The sequence below is a fragment of the Mchenga conophoros genome, linkage group LG3 (assembly GCF_057382185.1).
Source record: "Mchenga conophoros isolate Kocher_MC1m ecotype Shallow Benthic linkage group LG3, M_conophoros_male_GT1.1, whole genome shotgun sequence".
NCBI lineage: Eukaryota > Metazoa > Chordata > Actinopteri > Cichliformes > Cichlidae > Mchenga > Mchenga conophoros.
In genome coordinates, this window is record NC_140528.1 from 74534321 (window position 1) to 74555786 (window position 21466).

General features: G+C 42.5%; 2 protein-coding genes and 3 non-coding genes across 6 annotated transcripts; 2 read left to right on the plus strand and 3 right to left on the minus strand.

Moving 5' to 3' along the window:
* Positions 1 to 2745: 2745 nt before the first annotated feature.
* On the plus strand, positions 2746 to 15782 carry prox3 (prospero homeobox 3). Its single transcript, XM_085267203.1, has 6 exons — positions 2746 to 3071; positions 6714 to 8590; positions 8722 to 8829; positions 11175 to 11287; positions 11849 to 11954; positions 13566 to 15782. The coding sequence occupies exons 1-6, from the start codon at positions 2954 to 2956 to the stop codon at positions 13737 to 13739; spliced, it is 2496 nt and encodes an 831-aa protein (XP_085123329.1). The 5' UTR covers positions 2746 to 2953; the 3' UTR covers positions 13740 to 15782.
* Positions 10215 to 10288, minus strand: trnai-aau (transfer RNA isoleucine (anticodon AAU)). The gene has a single exon. It is a non-coding gene; the product is annotated as a tRNA-Ile (tRNA).
* trnai-aau (transfer RNA isoleucine (anticodon AAU)) lies at positions 10504 to 10577 on the minus strand. Its single transcript has one exon. It is a non-coding gene; the product is annotated as a tRNA-Ile (tRNA).
* Positions 15783 to 16577: 795 nt separating the features above from the next.
* Positions 16578 to 21014, plus strand: tmem179ba (transmembrane protein 179Ba). 2 transcript variants are annotated; one of them, XM_085267204.1, is made up of 6 exons: positions 16578 to 16996; positions 17364 to 17499; positions 18212 to 18408; positions 19009 to 19146; positions 19747 to 19825; positions 20055 to 21014. In XM_085267204.1, exons 2-6 carry the CDS (start codon positions 17401 to 17403, stop codon positions 20235 to 20237), a joined length of 696 nt encoding a protein of 231 aa, XP_085123330.1. In that variant the 5' UTR covers positions 16578 to 16996; positions 17364 to 17400; the 3' UTR covers positions 20238 to 21014. The 2 variants fall into 2 exon arrangements, with proteins under 2 accessions (XP_085123330.1, XP_085123331.1); XM_085267205.1 differs by having other exon boundaries at positions 17379 to 17499.
* trnas-gcu (transfer RNA serine (anticodon GCU)) lies at positions 20430 to 20511 on the minus strand. Its single transcript has one exon. It is a non-coding gene; the product is annotated as a tRNA-Ser (tRNA).
* Positions 21015 to 21466: the final 452 nt, after the last annotated feature.

Here is a 21466-nt window from a genome sequence, read left to right on the forward strand (position 1 = left end):
GTTTCCAAGAAGCCAAGGGGAGCCAAAAGCCTGCCTTCAGACTGCAAAGAAGGCATGGACGTCCAGGAAGGGTTTAATTGAAATATGTCATTGAGTTGCATTATGGGAAATGTAGGATTCAGTCTAGTATGTGTGCTTACTTCAGAAATAGGTGTAATTTATGAAAACCAAGCAACCCAGTGACACGATCAGACTTTAAAGCATGTCGCACACACACCGCAGCACCGAAAACCATCAAAGGCTACAATGAAACGTCTCTCATGAGGACAGCCCTGCAGGAAACAAAGTCCCAGTGTTACCTTTGCTGTCAGTGCATTCAGTGGAGTTACCAGCCAGTTAGCTGGAACACTGTCTGATGTTATTAACAGGAGAATGATCCAATTTGCACCTTGAGGCTTTTTAAAGGTGAAGAAGGAGTGATATTGAGTTCTGCAATATCTGCTGACCCACCTGTTAAAAGGGAGTTTTTCTTTCCTACTGTCGCCAAGATAGATAGATAGATAGATAGATAGATAGATAGATAGATAGATAGATAGATAGATAGATAGATAGATAGATAGATAGATAGATAGATAGATAGATAGATAGATAGATAGATAGATAGATAGATAGATAGATAGATAGATAGATAGATAGTGAATGAATGGATGTGCAGCCGCAGCGTTGGGTGATCATTTTCTGCTACTTTGTCACTATGATTGGTTTTCTCTTGCGCTGAAAATACTCATCTGACCCACTGTTGACATGAAAGTATCGATTAATGCAACTTTAATTAGATTTTTATATCTATTTCTCCCTTCACCACCCACTCGCTGCCCTCCTCTCTGCTCCCAGCATTTTCTGTCCTCTAATTTCATCTCTCCCCGCCATCACTCTTTCACTCCGACTAAATCAATGAACATACACTTTATGCCATTTATTGATCTTTTCGTATCTATCTATCCTCACCCCCTCCTGCTCTTGCCCTCTCCGTTTCTCTCACTCTTTCCCCCCCACCATCCTTTTTTTCACCACTTTCTTTCTCCCCTTTGAATATATAATCTCTATCCCTCTCTCTCTGTCAATCTCTTCTCCTTTTTATCTCTCGCTCTGGGATATCCTATTTATATGGCTGGCACCTTCACGCTCCTACCAGAGTGTGTGTGTGTGTGTGTGTGTGTGTGTGTGTGTGTGTGTGTGTAAGAGAGAGTGAGAGAGAGTGTTTGATGTTAGTCTAAGTGGTTAACATAATATGAGCCCTCAGAGAGATGACGTTCAGGCACTCACACACAGACAGACACACAATTTTAGGCTTTTTGGTACGCTTTTCTGTGAACAATTTGTGCTTTTTAGTATTCTCCAGCTTGTGCACCAGATCCATGTATTATCTATCAATTGCATTCTCCCACTCTGTCCAAACACACACACACACACGGTCGCACATTCACAGCACACACACACACACACACACACACACACACACACCTTTGTTCCTCAAACGCCTTCCTAGAATGACAAAAACCCAGCATTATCTTTTGTTATTTATTATTGCAGATGGAGCCATTATTTCATGACCTCGCCATCTCTCGTTCCTCCTCCCTCTGCATATGTTTTTATTTATTCAGACCTCTCCCTACCTCTCTTTCCTGCCCTCTCCTCCTCTCTGCGCGTTTATGTTTATTCAGATATGTCTCCCTCTTTTTCTCTCCATCTTTCTCCCCTCTTTCTCTCCCTCTGCACCCATGTGTCCAGCTTTTGTTACAAGCCTTGTTTCCATAACAACTGCGACCTTTCACTCAGTGCATAACCAGTTTTAATCAGAAGTAGAGAAAGGAAGAGATGGGATGAGGCAGAGGTGTTGGGGTAAGGGGGGGGGGGGGGGGGGGGGTTGTGATTTAGGTGATCCGTGAAAAGAAAAAATACAAAATTAACACAAAAAATTTGCAGTTTGAAAGCGGACCCTGGTCTCATTGGGAGAGCCTGCGAACAGTTTAGTGGTGGGTTTGGGTGGGTGACATTCCCAGCAACAGGTTACTAAGTGCTGCTGAAGTTAAAGCAAAATGTTTCCCTGCTATCAGGGTGTCTGTGTAATTAAAGCAGGCAAGCTGAAGTAGAGCAAGGACATCTGTAAAAAAAAACAGACCATTATGGTCCACTGAACATGGGTACCTTTGCACTGCTGCTTCCAAATATTATACCTATGCATTTTAAAGGCATCCTATAAATCCACATTTACACTGTTAAATTCACATAATTTGTGTAAAATCGGATTAAAGCTGCCACATGTTAAAAATGAATGCATTTAGACAGAGAGTCTTTAGATACTCTGCTGTGTTTGTCTTTATGCTCAGGGGTGCTGGATCTCACAGACAGATTCCTGTGGTCAGATAAAACTGTTAATGACTGACCGGGTGACAGTCGGCGGTAAATAAAACCTTCGCAGTGCAGAGAATGTGCTGCTGAAGGTCTGTGGCATCACTACTGTAACACAAACTGAAAAAATGCTTCTCGGTTTTTGGTCAGAGTAATTTCCCCTTAACATGTTTATGGGCTCGTCTGTGGATAAGTAGCCTTCTGTCACAAACTGCTACGTGAATTATATAAAAGCCAATTAATTTCAAATGAAGCGACGATTTAATACAGCACAGTGCGTGTATGTGTGTGTGTATGTGTGTGCATACTGGGGGTCTTGCCAACATGGGAGGGACCGGACTGTCAAGTGGACAGCTCTCGAGCCCGCTTGCCCGCCCACCGCGCGCCACTCCACACCGGGTGCAGCGCGTGAGGTTGATGCCAGCCAGAGATAGATGGATTGGCGAGGGAGGAAAAACCTGCACAGTGACACAACTAGAGTAAAGAGGAGGCGTTTGACGAGTGAGGGAAAACTGAGAGAGTTACGGAACAAATCCAGAGAAGAGGGAAGCGGGAAAAAGCAGGAATCCTCCTGCTGACTGGTTCCTGTCTGCCCGCACCGATGTCCAAGGCCCGTCCGGTGACAGCAGGAGACAACCAACCGAGACAGAGCGCACAGAAACGGCCGTTGGGGTTGGAAGGCTTCGGGGAACCGCTGGAGCTCTTCTCTGTGACTGAGAGTAAGTTCATTTTAAACTTCAAACCTCTGCCTTACATATTTGACATTTTACGGCGTTTAAAGAGCTACGAAGGTCAGCGTCTGCTCGAGCTGCTCGCCTCTATCTCGCTCTGTTTATATTTTCTTTCATACTGCGACATTAGTCCGCCGCTGCCAATTAGTCACAGGACGCACAACGCGCGCGCGCGCACCCGCACAAACTGACCGCTCGTGCGTCAGAATCGCCAAAGCAGATGTTGCCACGCGGAGGCTTTAAACACTCTATTAATTATTCAAAGTGATATAATTACCTATGTGAACGGGGGAAAGAAATGGCCCCGAAAAATGACTGACCCAAATAATTTATAACATAAAAAAGTCCTTAGCTAATATTTTTGATTGTGTATGTTATAAATCCATAGTTATGAGTTACATTTATCCAGCTCTGCTTAAAAATACGCTAATTAAAAGAAATTTCATTCGACAAGTATGGTTGCAACCCAGTATTAGGAACATTTTAGTAACCAATATGTTATTATTTTCCAATGTTAGAAAATGAACTTTTTGAATGTAATTTTCCAATATAACATACTTAAATGGATCATATAATACCAGTGCGTTATCTGTGCTTTGTTTCATGTGTGTTTTCGCTCTTGTCAGTCTACCCAGTGACAGCTCCGGCAGTCCAAGAGCACCATTCTTAAGCCTAATCTAGTGGTTAATGGCTTTCATAGTCATTGCTCATATTTTGTGCAGCTTGCACTGGCTTTGAAAAGCTAATCTGTCCCTGTTATAAGCCCATTGGTTGGCTTGCCATCTGGGCTGTATTATAGTAGAGAGGAGAGGGCATTTGAATAATTGATATTTAGCTATTTATAGGAGGATTATTCTCTTCATGTTTCACCATCTATCTATCTATCTATCTATCTATCTATCTATCTATCTATCTATCTATCTATCTATCTATCTATCTATCTATCTATCTATCTATCTATCTGTTTTGTCTAGCTATTGTTTTTTGTGATGTGTGTGTTTGTGCATCCTTGTGTGTGTGTTCATATTTTCTGTATTTTCCTGTACCTCTGTCAGTCCTTACATCTGTCCTGTCCTTACATCTGTTCAGTGAGCTGTAGTGTATCCATCTGAAGTGGATTAGCGGTGTTATCAAAGCTAAGTAGGACTACTGCTCATGCACACGTAGGCACACAGACACACACATGCACACACACACACACACACTTGCATATGCACACACACTACGTACATGCTGCTCTCACTCTATTTCACTCCACAAGGACCATTGACCATTGTTAGCCCTCTCTCAAGCCTCTTTTGCTTTTGTGCAAAAGTGTGTGTGTGTGTCTGTGTGTTCATGTGTGTGTTTGACGGTAAACACTCTGATCAAACAGTGCTTAACAAGCTGCCTGAACTGATAACAGAGAGAGGAGGAAGAGAGGATGAGAGAGGAATGGAGAGGAAGGAAAAGGGGTATCGGGGCAGAAATGAGGTTACACAGTGATATAAAATAGGAACTGGGATGTGTGTTTTTGATCTTGATTAAACAGTGAGATGTACTGTCGTTTATAAGCCTGGCATTCACTGGTCTCTGCTTTACAACCTTTTCCAGGAATTCTAGGCAAGCCATATAGCATTAGCCTGGGAGTGTAATAAGCACCTAAATTTTCCACCATACAGTGTTTTGTATTTTTTTTCCAAACTTCTGTTATTGTGCGTGATCCACATCTATGTGCATTTATCTTCCTCAGTTTTCTCACATATAGTCTTCTTTGATACTTGCACTGTCTAAGACAACACACGTTCAAGCACAACAGGAAGGACAGCCTGAAGAGAGGAGGGCGATATGTGACAAAGATCATGAGCCAGATGTTAACCCTTCCATTAGGTCTTAGTTGGTGCCACAGGATGTCGCTTCCCTCACTGATGAAACTGATCTTTTCTGTGCTTTCTAGCTAAATGTACTCTCTTTAACACTGCCACAATGAACGTTTAGCTCTATACAAATACATTGGAGTTGTTTCTTTTTGCTATTAAAGTGAAAGTGATTGTGTCCTGCAATAGACCAGTGACCTGTTTTGCTGTCCAGGTAACGTTCCAGCCATATTGTTGCGATGGGCACTCATTCACTGTCAACCAAGTGTAGTCACAGATAAACAGAAACATTTGCTATCTAGCAGATATTTATGCAACCAAAACAGCCTCTGAGATTTTTGCCCTTACTGCAGTGTGCTACAATTGAATGGAACTAAAAATGACATTGGAAAAAAATGAAAAGCAACCAGAGCAGATAATCCACATAAAAAAGCCCTACAAACCTTTTTAGTAAGACCTGTTTCTTCTTTATACAGTAAAAATTTTGGTGACAGGGTCCCCAGTAAGGACGGGCGAGAAAGGTGTGTTTTATACACGGTTTTATTCACACACTTTTTATACTCGATCTTTGGCTCTCTGTGTGCCTCTCGGGTTCACTGCTAACAGTTTTGTGTTTTCTCGTCTCCGGCCCCACAATTACTGTCAGAGGAGAGGTTAATTAGACATGCCCAACAGGTTTGCTGCTCTCTTCATCAGACACTACTCCCCCAAACACACTGCTTCAACTCTCCCTCTTGTGACTGAGCCCAGAAACCACACCCCGCCAGCACAATTGTACACTGCTCAAAAACAATCATGCTGTATACCTATACTGTTATCGACTGGGTAATGTGTTAGAAATGAATGATGCCATGTTTGACGTAAGTGAAAATGATCAACCTACGGAGTACTGAATTCATTTGTATGGCCCCCATGTGCTTGTGGGATTTATCCCCATGCCCAATGGCAGTCAGGGTGCTGTTGCCTAGCCTGCAGAGGTCTTTGCATCCCTCCATTGATATGCCTCCCCAGATCATCACTGACCCACCACCAAACTCGTCATGCTGAATGATGTTACAGGCAGTATAATGTTCCCCACGGCTTTTCAGACCCTTTCACATCTATCACCTACACTCAGGGTGAATCTGCTCTCATCTGTGAAAACCACAGGGCGCCCTGCTAATTCTGGTATTCTATAGGAAATGACGATTGAGCTCCAAGCTGCCAGGCAGCGAGCACAGGGCCCACTACAGGATGTCAGGCCCTCAGGTCACCCTCGTGATGTCTGTTTCTGATTGTGTGGTCAGAGAGATTCACACCAGTGGCCTGCTGGAGGTCATTTTGTAGTTCTTGCAGTACTCATAGTCCTCATCTTTTTCCTCCTTGCACAAAGGAGCAGATACCGGTCCTGCAGATGGGTTAAAGACCTTCTAGGGCACTGTCCAGCTCTTCTAGAGTAACTACCTGTCTCCTGGATTTGGTTTTGCTGGTTATCTTATTATTTCCACTATAATCAATATCATTATCCAATAAGGTTGACTGATTTAATGCTGTACTCTGATTAAAAACTGTTTCTTTTCTGTTTTGAGCTTTAAATATTAAATTAAATACTAAAGCATGTAGCACTTTGAGCACTACACACAAACCTATGGTCATCTTAATTATTGGTATGAAATTTAACCTCATGTATGTAACTTCATTTGGCTGCAAAACACTTGCTACTACTCAAAATATCACAAATGCAGCAATTATAATCCTTATTGTGTCTCTTTGTGTCCCTTCTGCCTCTCTACAGCCATGGATTCACCCACAGATCTTTTTGATGATTCTGCTCCCCAGATACATACATTTGCTCCAACTCTCAACTCCACAGATCTTGCTGGAATCCATCCTCAGCCTAATGCTGGCCGCCTTACTCCTGCCTTTAGACCCCCCGGCTTTCCACTGATCCACCATCTCCTCCAGCCGGGTGGAGGCCCCAGGAGGATCGGAGGGCTGCTGAACACAAGCCTGAGCACACACAGACACCTGGAGGACAGAAATGTGGAGGAAGATGAAGGAGAGAGGGATGGACACTTGGAGCAAAGAATGGAAGGGGGAGATGAGGGGGCGATAGAGGGAAAGGACGACTTGCTCGGGGTTAAGAAGAGGCACAATGACGCGGCTCTCGCAGTCGAATGGAATCAAGACATCCTGAAAGTGAAGAGGATGAAGCTGGAGAACCGACAGAGGGATGGAGAGGCCGATGAGGGAGGCAAACAAGGAGGGAGGGAAGAGAGGAGAAGGGAAAGGGAAGAGCTGAAAGAACAGCTGGAGGAGGCAAGGGAGAGACTGCAGGCTTTGCAGGAGAAAGTGTGGAGAGCTTTTGGGGAAAAGCACATGGCCGAGGATGAGAAGAAAAGGAAGCGCAGAAACGGAAGCAGCGGTGGAGTTGATGGGAGAGAAGAGGATGTAGGGCTAATAGAGGAGGAGGACATGACAGAAGGGATGTACGATGAGGAAGACACTGATGGCGGAGAGATGGAAAAGGAATCATTTTCCCTGCTTTCCGAGTCCCCTTTCGACAGCTTCCACAAACGGAAAGAGGAGCTGCAAAAAGACCGAGAAAGAAGGATGGAGAGAGGAAGAGGAGGAGGAGGGTTGCACTTGGAGGGTGTGATGGAGGGATCGGGGTTGTGGCTGGACTGCGGAGGTTTGGTCAGAGGAGACTGGGATGGCGGGATAGATGACGAGAGTGAGGAGGGAGGGCAGAAGTTTGCCGCGGCGCTGAAGCTGGAGTTGGGCAGCGCTGTGGCCCGGGTCATCGACCGAGTTCTCCGCCTTTACACCGAGATGACCGATTTCGCTCCTTCCTCTCCTCCCGCTGCCATCTCTTTTCTCCCATCTGATCCGGGAAGCGACGGAGGGAAGGAGAAGGCAGTGTGGATGGGGCTGTTAACGAGAGGAAGAAGAGAAGAAACAATGAGCGATAAGGAGGACAAAACAAGAGGGCAGGACGGAGAAAGAGAGAAGCAGCTCCACAAGATGAGCAACGGGAGCGCCCTGCCCCCGCGACCACCCCGTCGGACTGAACCGTCCGATTTAGCGATGCCACTGACTCTTCAAAGGTCACCTGACACGCGAAAGGCCTACCCACTCCTTGGCCCACCTCTCCCCACTCACCTCAATCCCTCTCACCCAAACCTCTCCCTGCACCACCCTTCTTTGCCTCGTCCTCCTCCCCTTTCTCACCCTCCCCTCTTGCCTCCAGCCTCTCAGCCCAAGGATCCCTCCTCCTCCTCCTCTTTCCACCCGTCTTCAACCTCCTCCTCCTCTTCCTCCTCTTCTTTCCCTGCGCCTCCCCCTCCTCCCCCGCCTCCGCCCCCTCCTCTCCCTCTCCCCTTGCTCCACTACTCAATGCAGCAGCTTTTCTCCCGCTCACTCCACCACCCTCAGCTCCCCCACCTCCCGTCATCCCGCAAAGACTACCTGAACTCTGACCCTTTCTTGGAGTTCTCTTCCCACCCATCGTCTCACCCCTCCTTCCCCCCGCTCCCCTTGCTCGGCCACCTGGACCCGTCGCTTGCACGCCACACGCACGGGGGGAGAGAGAGGGAGCGAGTGATGAGGGGAGATGGGGGCATGCGAGGAGGAGGGATGGATGGAGGAGAGCTCTACCTGACTGCTGGGGGGATATCCTTTTGTCAGTGTGCTTGAAAGAATGAGGATGAGAGCTGTGTTGGTTTGTGTGTGTGTGTGTGTGTGTGTGTGTGTGTGTGTGTGTGTGTTTAAGCATGTATCTCCTTAACTCACCTCATATGTACACCCAGGAGGGCTTGTCACCCTGCCATCTGAAGAAAGCCAAGCTCATGTTCTTCTACACTCGCTATCCCAGCTCCAACACGCTCAAGACATATTTCCCTGATGTCAAGGTGTGTGTACACCAGCTCAGTGCTGGAACGACAATTTCACTTCAAAGTGATTATTTTTTAACACACCTCAAAGTCACACGGCAGTATATCAGCCACTGCGTTTTACACGCCTGCTCACTGAAGGTTTTTCTACATTGTTGAAACAATACGGACGACGTCACAGCTATGAAATGCCAATTAGGCCAGTTTGGCTGCTGTAGTATTGGATATTATGACTAAGGAAGGAGAATTGACTGTCCAGCATTTCTTTAAGACATGAATGTGAGTCCATATATTACAAAGACTTTAAAGGTTTCTTCGAACAGGCGTGGTGTTTACAACTGAGGGAAGAAGGACCAGAAGTTATTACTGCTGCAGAGACTTAAAAGCTTCTGAAATCTCCAGTTAACAGCCCTAAAATTAGTGCCCACCACACTGCTTCCTAGAATCTTAAGATTAGCTGTTTTGAGGAAATTATCAGGCGTTTGGGTCAAATTGCTGAAAGAATTTTGTACTTCTTAATTTTTTTTTACAATTTAGTATTAAGTAAGTATAACAAAGGATGAGCATTAGACTAGTGGATATCTGGGCTGTGGTCTGGTGAGTCCAAATTTGATAGTGGTGGGTTCCAACCTCAATTCCTTTGTCTAAGATGAATAGATGATGTGTGCGTGCGGTTGCTACCACGTGGGGTTTTCAGATTACGCTGTTAGCAATTCATTTATAATTGAAGACAGCACTTAACGAGTGTTTGTTTTGCACTTCGTAGCTACATTGTTTTCTTTTAACAAGACAATGAGGCACATCTTTAAGGTCTTGATTTGAAATGATGCAGCGCTGCTTCAGATAACACGAATCCCCCAAAAGTATTCAAATGCTGCTGCTTCGAAGAATCTTGAATTTATTCAAATCTTTCATTACTACATAAGTTCAGTTGTGTTATAGTTGTGAGGTCTTTTAGGAGTTTCAAGGAAATGAGTAGTCCTTGAATGACTTTTGAGACATACTGTAGCCTAAACAAATACAGTTTGAACAATCTTCTAAAAAAATTTAAATTGACTGTAAGACTGCAATTATTGTAAGGCCATCACTTAAATCACCTAATAACCAGTGATATACTGGGGGAAACCAGGACATTTGTGCACTCCAAGTATTCAGATATAATAAAATCTTCAGTGATAATACAGAGACACAAAGTAAAAAAAAAACTGCTCACTACTGATGGTGTAACATGTATATAAAAGTGCTTGAATCTTGTAGCCAATGTACCCATATTGCTGTGGTTTGATTTGATGTATTATATCAGTATAGATGCAGTAGATATAATATTTACTCTGAAAAAATGTCCAAGCGCTAACATGTGTATTATACGTATGTAGTGGTTGGTGCTTCATAAAATCCGGAACTGGCCCGTACGGGGATCGAACCCGCGACCTTGGCGTTATTAGCACCACGCTCTAACCAACTGAGCTAACCGGCCATGTCGCAGTGGATGTTAGTGGAGCACGGCCAGAGCTGCACAGCTCACGAGTTATTTTTGGAAATTTTGTGGATAAGTTAAAAAGCTGATGTCACTGTTGGACACGTCGGGTCTCAAAGCTCAAGGTGTTTTTCATTTCATTTTAATGAGATTTTCTTCTGCAAATAAAGCGAAAATCAGTTGTTTAAAGGTGCTCAACTGCTTGAAAACGTACATGGCCCGTACGGGGGTCGAACCCGCGACCTTGGCGTTATTAGCACCACGCTCTAACCAACTGAGCTAACCGGCCATGCGCAAACGCCAAAACTGTCACATATTGCCGACAGCATCCCAGACGTTTTTGTTTCCATATTTCAATCAAGTTCCAAAAGACTGGAAGTTAGATTGCAGATACCCCATTTACTGACGTAATGATAATATTAACTAACCTACTGGTTACAACTACTTCTCCATATGAGTAAAATGTTTCAATGAATAAAACAAATGCTATTTTAATTCACATCCATGCTGCACTTAAAAATGCATATGCTGCGATAAATTATTATTACAGGGTATCTCTTAATAAGGTGGTATTATCTGATACAATCTGCAAGTTTACAGTGATTTAGAAGCATAAACAGTGTGGAGTTGCAGAGATTATTTCTCCTCTTGGAGTCTGTGTCAACAGAAAACCTTAGATTAGGTCATTTACTTTAATGACCACTAAGGGGTGGGGAAAGGGGGGGGGCATACAATGTCTTTTGAATGTAATTTGACATAACAAACAAAGTGCAATTAAGTTAGCTCAAGTCAGGTTAATTTAGCATATCATTGTAAGTGTTTAAAAAAGCACTGTTCTCTTGCTGTCCTCACCTGCTCACTTCCTCTCCTGTCATCCATGGTCTAGTTTAATCGCTGTGTGACCTCCCAGATGATTAAATGGTTCAGTAACTTCAGAGAGTTCTTCTACATCCAGATGGAGCGCTTTGCACGCCAGGCTGTCCGCGAGGCTCTCACCCGGTCGGTTTGGGTTGGCACTGGTTCATGTTAAACTCATTTTATTCGCAGTACTTTCATTGTTTCAGTGAGCCTTATGAGTGTGAACATGTTGCCCCTGTTAGACGAGCTGAAGTAAAGTCTGATTTATACATCAGACATCATATATAACTTTTTTAGAAATAGAGAATCACACATCGCATGATTGACTTTGGAACCGCATGAAGCATCATGGTTTCCTCCATGACAGATATTCAGTTCTGCTATAATCAAACGAACCATTGCAGCTGAGAAATAGATGTCTGCATTTTTTATATCGCTTGATTTAAGAGGTCGGAAAGGCTTATTGATAAAAATATAGATTTTTTTTTTCTGCGAGTGCTCAGGTGTTTAGACACTGTGGCCATGTTGATGTGAACTCATGATGGTAGCGAGTAAAACAAATAGCAATGGGCATAAAACATGACTGCAAAAAGTCAGAAACAAACTGAAGCTGAATATCATTTATGTAAATTATACATGGTTCTCTTATCTGTTTTTTATTGTGAGTGTATTTAAATGAGTTTGTTTGTCTCTGTAACACAGGGATGGTGCGCCTCGTATTAGCCGAGAGAGTCAGCTGCGAGTGGGACGTGATACGGAGCTTTACCGCATACTGAACATGCACTACAATAAAAGCAACATCTACCAGGTGAGGAGACGCTCTAGTTGCAGCTTTCAGCCTACCCGTTGTACGACTGGACTCAGTCCTTGGGTGGGGATGTGAATACTCCTCAGCCCTAAGTACATCGCTAATGGATTATGGATCTTTATGCAGTGCTCCTGTGTTTAAAAGTAAATACCAATCAAGTTAAAGTGCTGTCTACAGTGTCACGGTCTTGGGTCATGTATTGAAGGATAACTTGCACTCTGTTTTTGATGTCTTTTATAGATTGTCATCTGGAATGCTTTTCAAGGTTCACATACATGCCTAACGCAAGCCGTTGCTGATTTTCTTAAGCTCAGCGGTCCTTTGAGTTAAGATCATTTGATCTGAGCTGTTTGACCTTCTTGAGCAAACAGTTCTTAAAAACATTTAATGCGTGTACTGAGCCATTCTTATTGAAAATCAAATAAAAGTCCCACTTTGTGCAAACCAGGTGAGGATGGCAAGACTCAAGCTGTTTTGTCCTTCAGAGATCAATAAAGTGCCAGATATGGCTGCTGCTTGGACTCTGAATGAGGTCCTGATCTGATATTAATTGGTAAGCTCAGAGCAGACGATAAGTCTAAGGAGGAAATAAACCTCAATAAATCATGTATAGCATAAAGATGAAGATATACAATAAAAAGATACTACACCGCTGAAATGAAAAGCACTGGAGCTTGGGGTTATTATTTCGTGTAATGTGCTATTACCTTTAGTGAGCAGAGAAATTATTTTACTTGTATGAGTTTGTGCATGAAAAGGAAACAGAAAATGAAGCACTGTTATATCTCACTGACCTGCTGAAGGACACACACTATCATAAAACAATCATCGCACATTAGTTTCCAATTCTACAGATGATGATTAATTTTATCACCCAAGGTGATCTGTTATTTGTCAGACGTCATTGGATTTAAAAAGGTATTGAGAACGCGAAAACTACTATGGCTACAATGTATCCCGGGAAACGTTCAGGCAGCGCTGAAAAACCGAATCACCTCTGTGATCGTAAAAACAAAGTCACAAGGTTGCTCGAGTCTGAAAAGTCACTCTCGCCTACACAAATTTTTGTGAGTTTATTATTTGATTGAGCCTCAGCTCGGCTTAAAGCTATGTGCGGTTCAGCTGTGAATAGATCGTGTTCGCTTCTAACGTGTTTTCCGTCATAGCGGCGAAAGAATAGGTCCACTTATTAACAATAATCAATGAGAAGTCTCTACGTGCTGTGATAAAGCTGTCTGCTTTGACAGACGCGTTCAGACAAACAGTGGAATCAGAGACAATCAAAGTCACAGTCTGTATTTTACCAAAGTGGGTGAAAACACCTGTGAGGGTGCACTGAATGCACATTATAATAACAGGTATTCTAATGTTCTTCCTGTGAAACTATTCACTGCTCAACAACGCTTATGAGATTTTTAGAAAGTACAGAGACAATCAAAACCTCACATTCTCTGAAAAACACAAGTTTCTCAGTTTTAAATCCCTTTAGATAAGGTAGATAGATATGTGACTGACAGATTCAGATACTAAACTAAAGCGAAAATGGATTTTTCTCTTCCAGAAGACTTCCTAATAAACATTTCCTCCTTGACATCATATTTTTGTGTGCAGGTTCCAGAGAGGTTCATCGAGGTGTCTGAAGTGGCTCTGAGAGAGTTTTACTCAGCCATTTGGACGGGGAGAGACAGCGACCCCTGCTGGAAGAAAGGAATATACAAAATTATCTGTAAACTTGACAGTCCTCTACCAGATGCATTCAGGCTGCCAGGTTGTCCAGTTGGCTAATGATTGCACAGCTTTTATCTGGTCCGTGTGCACAAATGCATGCTCAGACATAATTTGACTAAAACAAGGCATAAATCATTCAGAAACTGGTACATTTCAGACATCGCAAACTGATATGTAACCATCCAAAAGATCATTTAGAACTATTACAGAATTTCGACTGACTTGCAGAGGAATACATACACTTTCTCATACTGACAGGCAGGTTTTGTATACAGGCTCAACAGCAATCCCCCAGTGCTGCAGTCTTGTGACCGCACTTATCAAGGAACGTGACCATACCATTGAATTAAAATGGACAGAGCAGGAATTCCTTCTCCAAACATTCTTCAGCAGCCAGCTGCTTGCATGAAATCTAAAGCTATTATTAAAAGCACACTCTCACAGTAGTTTTGTGAAATAGACACAAAATACAATTTTTGAACTTCACGTTCATGGGAACAAATTGACTCTTTTCTTTTTTTAGTGTGGACATTGACGCAAAAGTCAGTCACATAGCAAAGCTTCCAGTTTCCAAGAGCACCAACGTACATGATAAGACGCTTCAGGTCTGTTGTTGGCGTAAGCTTCAGTTTCACTGAAGAGGGTTAGGGTTCAAATTCAGCACTGCTTTCCCCGCTGATTTTTCAGTTGCTGTTTCATTAGCTGGGACCACATCCTCATTTTAGGTTTGACACCATTTCTGGTAGATAATGGAACATGGCTTGAATGATGATGAATTGAGGCTGTGGTTTGGAGAAGGCCTCAGAGGGGACTGACAGTGACCCGTGGGCCGGGCAAATCCCGCTGTACTAATGAGAAGTGAAGAAAACAAGAACAAACAGCTTGTAGTTGCAATGGGGGGGTCACATATAGACAGAGAACTGGAGGTGCGGTTACGCTCAGATAAATTATCTCCGGTTGGTTTGGTTTAAGGGCCAGAACCACTTTCTAGGATGCTGCCATAAATAATATTTACGTTTAAAACAACGTTTTAAAGTCTCATTAAAAAAAAATGACAACCTTTACATCCAAATTTGAGCAAGAATGCTGTTCTTACTGCTGGAAACCAGAAAAGTCAAAGCTTCAGATTCGCTCTGACACACAGTCCGAACGCGCATCACCTTTTACGATTAGGTAACCGGCTCCTCTGGCTTCATCACTAATGAGCAGTGTTCCTACTCGGAAAATCGCTGCTAAACATTTTAAATATAAAGCAGCGATGTTGCTGTGCGATGATTAACAATCTCGCACAAACAGTACTTAACAATCACACTCAAACATTTCAGGGCTGCCCTCCCTCAGGGGGCGTTCATCATGAAATGACCTTTTAACGCTGCCTTGTGTGTGGGCTTCTCCATCAGGATTTTATCTTTCATTTTTATTTTCTCTCCAACAACATCGTACCGTCACGTTTCATCCGAAGTTCAAAAGATTAAGATTTTCAAAATGAAGTTGATCTTGTTTCACAGCACGATCTGGTCGGTGGGTTTTGGGTTTTTTTTGTTTCTGCTGCTTGTGTATGCCTCTCATCTCTCTGTTCAGTATTAAATTATTATCAAGCTTTTGTACATGCAGTCAAATCAAAACAGCTGTTCTTTCAAGAGGGACATTATATTGAATTTAAAACAGTATAATTAATGTTTTGTTCTTTCCTTGATGTGCTCTTATTGCTGATATATTTACGTATGTTTTTGAATTCTTTTTAAAGTGTTGCTAATCTAAATAGTTCACTTGCACAATAAGTATATATAATTATATACAGTATATATCAACATTTGTTTTCCAAAAGGGGGAAACTTTCACTCTCTCCGCTCTATATCATGACTTTTATCTCGAGGAAAGATGGGTTTCTCTTCAAGAAAATGTCGACCGACAGCCTCGACCTATCCGTGACGTGTTATCAAGTGCATGTTTCCTACATTTCCGTTTTGCGTTGTAATCTTTTATGTCCCTCTATTTTATATTGTACATAGTGTATTCTTTACTGTAGATCTGTGCCTCGTTCAGACTTTGGTGAATTTTGATGTTTAAACTTATCATGAATTAAAGAGATACAAGGCTTGTGTGATGATTTGTGGATACACACATAGACAAACGGAAGCTTTCTAGTGTTTGGGTCTTGGGGTCCAACATTTGTGCCAGCATGCATTAAGGCTTCAATCTAAAAACACCTTCACATGCTCACTGACACTAATACTTTGTGATGGCTCTGCCCACCACTTAGTCTCGCCTCCTGAGACAGCAACACACACACACAAACTCACACTGGCATGTCTACTTTTTTTTTTTCCCCAACAATGAGTCCAGTCACCTAGTTAAGTGAAGTTACATTCTCAACATAGTAGTATTATTTTGGTATTTTTGCAAGACTTTCTTTGTCCACATTTAAGAACTATTTGTGAAAAATCCTCACTTCTTTCTATTTATCAATCCATTCATCAGTTTATTACCTTCTGTCTTGTATTACCTTCTGCAACATACCATTTGTTTTTCTACTTACTTTTGTAACCCAGTGGTGTAAATCACATAAACAATTCCTATGAAAGCTAACAGCGCTGATTCATATCATATCATTAGAAATTGTGTGGCGTGTTATTACAGAAAACAGTTATTTCTAGTCAGCCTTGAATGATGTAACACTGGCTATGTGTCAGGAATTAGTAAGCTTATTATTAGTGCAGAGGTGAATCTGACAGGCTTAAAATGTTTGACATATACCCTATAAAAATGACATGGTCACAGGACACAAAGTCACAAGGTTTCATTAAGCATTCTGGGAAGGAAGCAACACACACACACAAACACACACTGTGTCTAACTCTAGCATTTCATACCTCATAACCCTCGAGAAGCTCAGACTTTGACTAACTTGAACCATCTACATATTTGAGACAATGCAAACATGCAGTATTTGCTTCCGTATAATAAAAATAATTATTGCATAAATATAGGCGTTAACATGAGTGAATTAACACATATATCTAGCTGTAGACTTTCAGTTTATCTTTCTGGGTCATCAGATGAAACCAACTGATTGAGCGAAGAGAAACGATCTAGGGCCTGTATGACAAGCAGTGTCCACGTAAGCTGTTTTTCACGCATTCACTCCGAGGAAGCTTCTATTGCTGCTCGAACTAATATCGAGAAGAGAGTTTGGACGTACGATTTTCACTTTGGACTGTTTGACTGCGGGTGAAGGTAATAAAAAAGATACAATATCACCGGAAATCAAACTGTTTGACCTCCAGAATATAACCCAGCTGAAGAACACACGGGTAAGTTAAGTCAGGCTTAAAACATTTTAAATCATGTTTTTGAGACGTGTGGCAAGGTCGTGACAAATATATGAGACATTTCTTTATTTCTTGATTCATTTTTTCCACAATGTTCTAGGAGTCTGCGGTTAAATACGAGTACAGTCTATTTAAACAAACAACTGACACGTGTTAATCTTAATGGAAAACATTTTCATGTATTTTTTATTGATTAACCCGGACACGTTTACTACTTAGCCTTGCCATGTTTTTAATCAACTCACTGTCTTCTTAATATTTGCGAATCGTGGTTGCTGGAGGCTTGGTATTTTATTGTGAAGGAACTAACCGGAAGTTGTTTGCCTTTTTATTGCTACCTTCACGGCAGCTCTTTTCTCTGCAGACGCGGACTAAGCTGCTGCTGGATGATGGCGTTAGCGGGGCTACTGTTGCTGGAGTGGGGTCTCTACATCAGCTGTTTTGTCTGCGGGATTGTTACCGCAGCGTCTGTCACCATCGTCCAGGTGACTTTTCTAAGTTTTACTAACCTGCTCCATATATTACATGTTGTACGCGTCCTCTTCCGGGTGGACTTACTTTGTAGTGCGTTTGTCTATCCCAGAAAGTTTAGCAAAAAAGAAACAAACTTCTTATTTTATTTTTTGAAGAAAAATCCTTTAAACATAATTCAGCATACAGTGTTACAGATTTATATTTTCAAGCTACTATAATTGTTTTCGTACAGCTGCGCAGTTACACGGTAATTAAAAGCAGCGCGAGGGATTAAAAAACTGACACGCGCTTCCACTTTCAGTCCAGTTCTGCCCACTCTGTCATTGCCTTCGGCATTTCAACTCTAATTTCTCCATATTTTTAATGTTTTTGGACTCTAGACATCGGAGAAGTTACTTCTCGAAAAATGTACCACAAACTTTTAGCGAAGTGTCACACGAGCATTGTTGTGTGTCAACAACTGTTCGTTGTGTTAGCTTAACAGACGCTCGGAAATGCGTGATATGCACGTGAAATTGTGAACGTGCGTGTGCGCGCGCAGGTTTTTAACTGTACCTCGATGCTTTGCTCATCATGTGACCCAGACGCCTATCGTGCCCAATTTGGCTCCCTGCTGCTCATTTATAGACGTCAGATGCAACCGTTGATGCGCTTATTGTGGTGAAGCGGAACTCAAGCTTTTTAGTGACCCCCTCCCAACCTCTGTCTCTCTTTTTTACTCAGGGTAATTTCGGAGGTCACTGTATGCTGTACGGAGCGGTCAGCTATAATGCCACGTCCAAGCTCATCGGAGTCCAGTCGTCCACATCCTCCTCTTTGTGTTACTTTGTGTCGGCCATATCAATCATGGTGGCAGTGGTGTGTTTCTCTCTGTCTGTGTACTGGGTGTACGCTTTCTGCAGCGAAGGGGAACTCAAAAGGTGACCACATGCTGTGTGTGTGTTTTTCACGACAAAGTACAGAGTTGCAGTGTTTGTGTGGGTTTAAAAACAATTTTAATCGTCAGTGTTTTCCTTCAAATATTGCATAAATGCTGGCCTGCTCTGTCATTGTGTCGTTCTTTTGAGCTTGATTTGCCAGCTGCAAGAAAGGATATTTTAAGCATCTCGTAGACAGAATTTAACAGATGTCTGCGTGCACTTTTAGGCTGATTTCTTTAGTTTAAACTGATTGATTACCCAGGAAAATAAGTGTGCATGTAAACATTGTTCTCTGTAGCCAACATAAGCAAAAGAAGCTACAAATACACTTAGAAAAAGTTGAATTTTTGTCAGAGGTTTAAACTGGCATCATTTAAGTAGCTCCTGAAGCTGAACTTAAAGTTGTAGCGATGTAGCAGAATAAGCTGCAGAGCTGATACAGAGAAGCAGAAATGCATGTGCCATACCACGGCATGGCGACACAATCACACATTAGCTTGCATTTTGTAGTTTGACATCCTTCTTCTGTTTTGCCTCACTTTAAAGAGCACAGTGCTGTTCTCCCGCTCTTATCTGCTTGTTTTTTCTCCTCCTTCACAGGGAGAATGTGTGGATGAACGTGATTATTGCCGTCTCCGGCGTTTTCCTGTTCTTCCTGCTCGTCACGGGCTGCATGTTGAAGATCGGGCGCGACACGCTCTGCTCGTCTGTCACGAAAAACGTCCCCAACACTACCAGGTGACACCTGCACTCATCCACACCTGGCACAGGACCAAACGCTTTCGTCAACACTCGCATATGAAAATGAAAATAACATTTGAAAGCTAGGGAGCGTCACTTTGTGTGTTTTCTGTTTTTTCCCCCTTTTTCTCCTTTCCAAAGCTTCACTTTACCCACCCGCCCACGTTCTCTTAGAGCTCTATATGAAGCCATATGAAGGTAGATTTAGTTATAACCATCTAGTTATTTTACTCTTGGCCTTTGTCTGTCTTTCAGGATGCCCTTTTTCCTTTTAAAAATGTCATCAGCACACAGTTTTTCATCCTTGGCTACACTGTAATCCTCTGAAAGGGCGAGCACTTAAAAGAGAAGCAAAGACGTGCATGGTGTTGTTAGTTTTTAATTGCTTGTTTTGAGCTCCACTTACTTTGATGTCATGTAACTGCAGCTTTCCACTGCTTCCTCTGACAAAACTGCCTGCAGTTTTTCTATTTGTTCATAGAATCAGTGACCAATAATCAAGACTAAATTCATATAAGACAAATCCAAAATGAATTGAATCATAACCCCGGATTTCTTTTAAACTGTCTAATGCTCAATGTTTTTCTGTGTGCAAAGTTGTGAAAAAGCCCAGTCTGAAAAATGGGCCAGCCCACTTGATGGAGAGAGGTTCTACAGCAGTCTACATAAAGCCGAGGTCGGTACTTCATTCACTTATTTTATGCTTTTGGCTGGAGTCACATGGTCCACACATACTAGCTCCTGTAATGCTTAACATAAAGAAGCATTATTATGAACTGGAGTCCTGCAACACTACAAAAACCCACGAATAAAGAGATGTAGTCAAAGTTAGCATAGCATATGTGTTCAGATTTAGGTAAAAGAGCCTCCAGTACATCTTGCGTGTCATGTTGTTTCCTTCTCAGACGGCAGTGTGGATCAACTTCTTCTTCTGGCTCATCATCGGGGTTTTGGTGATCATCCAGAGGCGTCGGGGCTCAGCGTCCAAGCTGATTGGAGCCGCACCAACTGGAAGCCTTTTCGGGGAGACGGGTGTGACGCCCGAAGAGACTGAGCCGTTTTTCAACCGTCCTGGAAGGCCCCAGTGAGAACGGGTGTGAGCGAGGGGGTTATAAAAGCACATAAGACCAAATAGTGGGAGCGGGTGTGGAAAAAGGTTAAATGAAGTGTTTTAAGGATTTCAGTGAACAACATTTTGAGAATGCACGTGGAAGGTTTTGCAGATATTAGATTTTGGGTTTAACAGTATGTATAAAGCACCACAAAACCAAAACTCTGCTCGACGAGGATGGGATTTGAACCCATGCGTGCAGAGCACAATGGATTAGCAGTCCATCGCCTTAACCACTCGGCCACCTCGTCACCTGAATGCACAAGCATGCAGAGCCTGTCTGTCTGTGTCAGGACACACTGGAAACACTGAAGCGCTGTCAGGCGCTGGTACTGAATTTACCCATTTCCCACATCTCACCCGCCGCGTCACATCTACGTCTGTGGACTCCACAGAAACTTATCTGTTTTTTATTCAGAGCGAGCTTGTGTTGGGTTTGTTTACACAGCCAACGAACGGGAGGGTGTTTATCACAAGGTTTGATTTTATAATTTAACTGTGCTCAGATGTACTTTTGACGAGTAAGACTAAGAATTTTCTACATAAAACACTTTTTTCTTTTTACTGATTTCACAAAACCGGAATCTGCCATAGACTTTTTTTTAACACATTTTATTTTTGTTGACTGTAAAATCCTAAAACACTGCATTGTCTTCAAGTTTAAGGTGTCAACACGTGGCTTTAAAGATCGCTTAGTATTGATCTGTGTGGTGATTATGTCATTAGAAACTAAAAAGAAATAAAAAGAAAAACAGGAAGACGTTTCACTGTTTGTTTGTTTTTTGATTGTTGATTGTTGTGCGACACTGACTTTTACAACCTTTAACCAAAGAAGCGTCTGAGGCTGTTCTGCTGAAATCTGCTGCTGGGTTCATCCACACTGATTCAGTATGCTTCTTTTTGATGAATTATTTTGATTTGACTTGAAACATTTGTTGGTGACCACAGGTAGTTAGCTTACAGTGCCACCGTCTGATGAAACACGCTGCAGCTGAACACTGGAAATAACGTTTAGACGTTAAAAAATTGAAATTCTAACCTTTTCTAAGCTCGGGCCTGACGTTCAGTGAGGTGTGCTTCTTACATCTGACTGTGTGTTTGCAATGCTGCGCTTTATTTGTGACATTTCTGGACATGCTCATGTTTGTCGTGGGGAACAGGCATATGGAAAGGTTGAATAATGTCTCCCTCTAGAGGCTAATAATA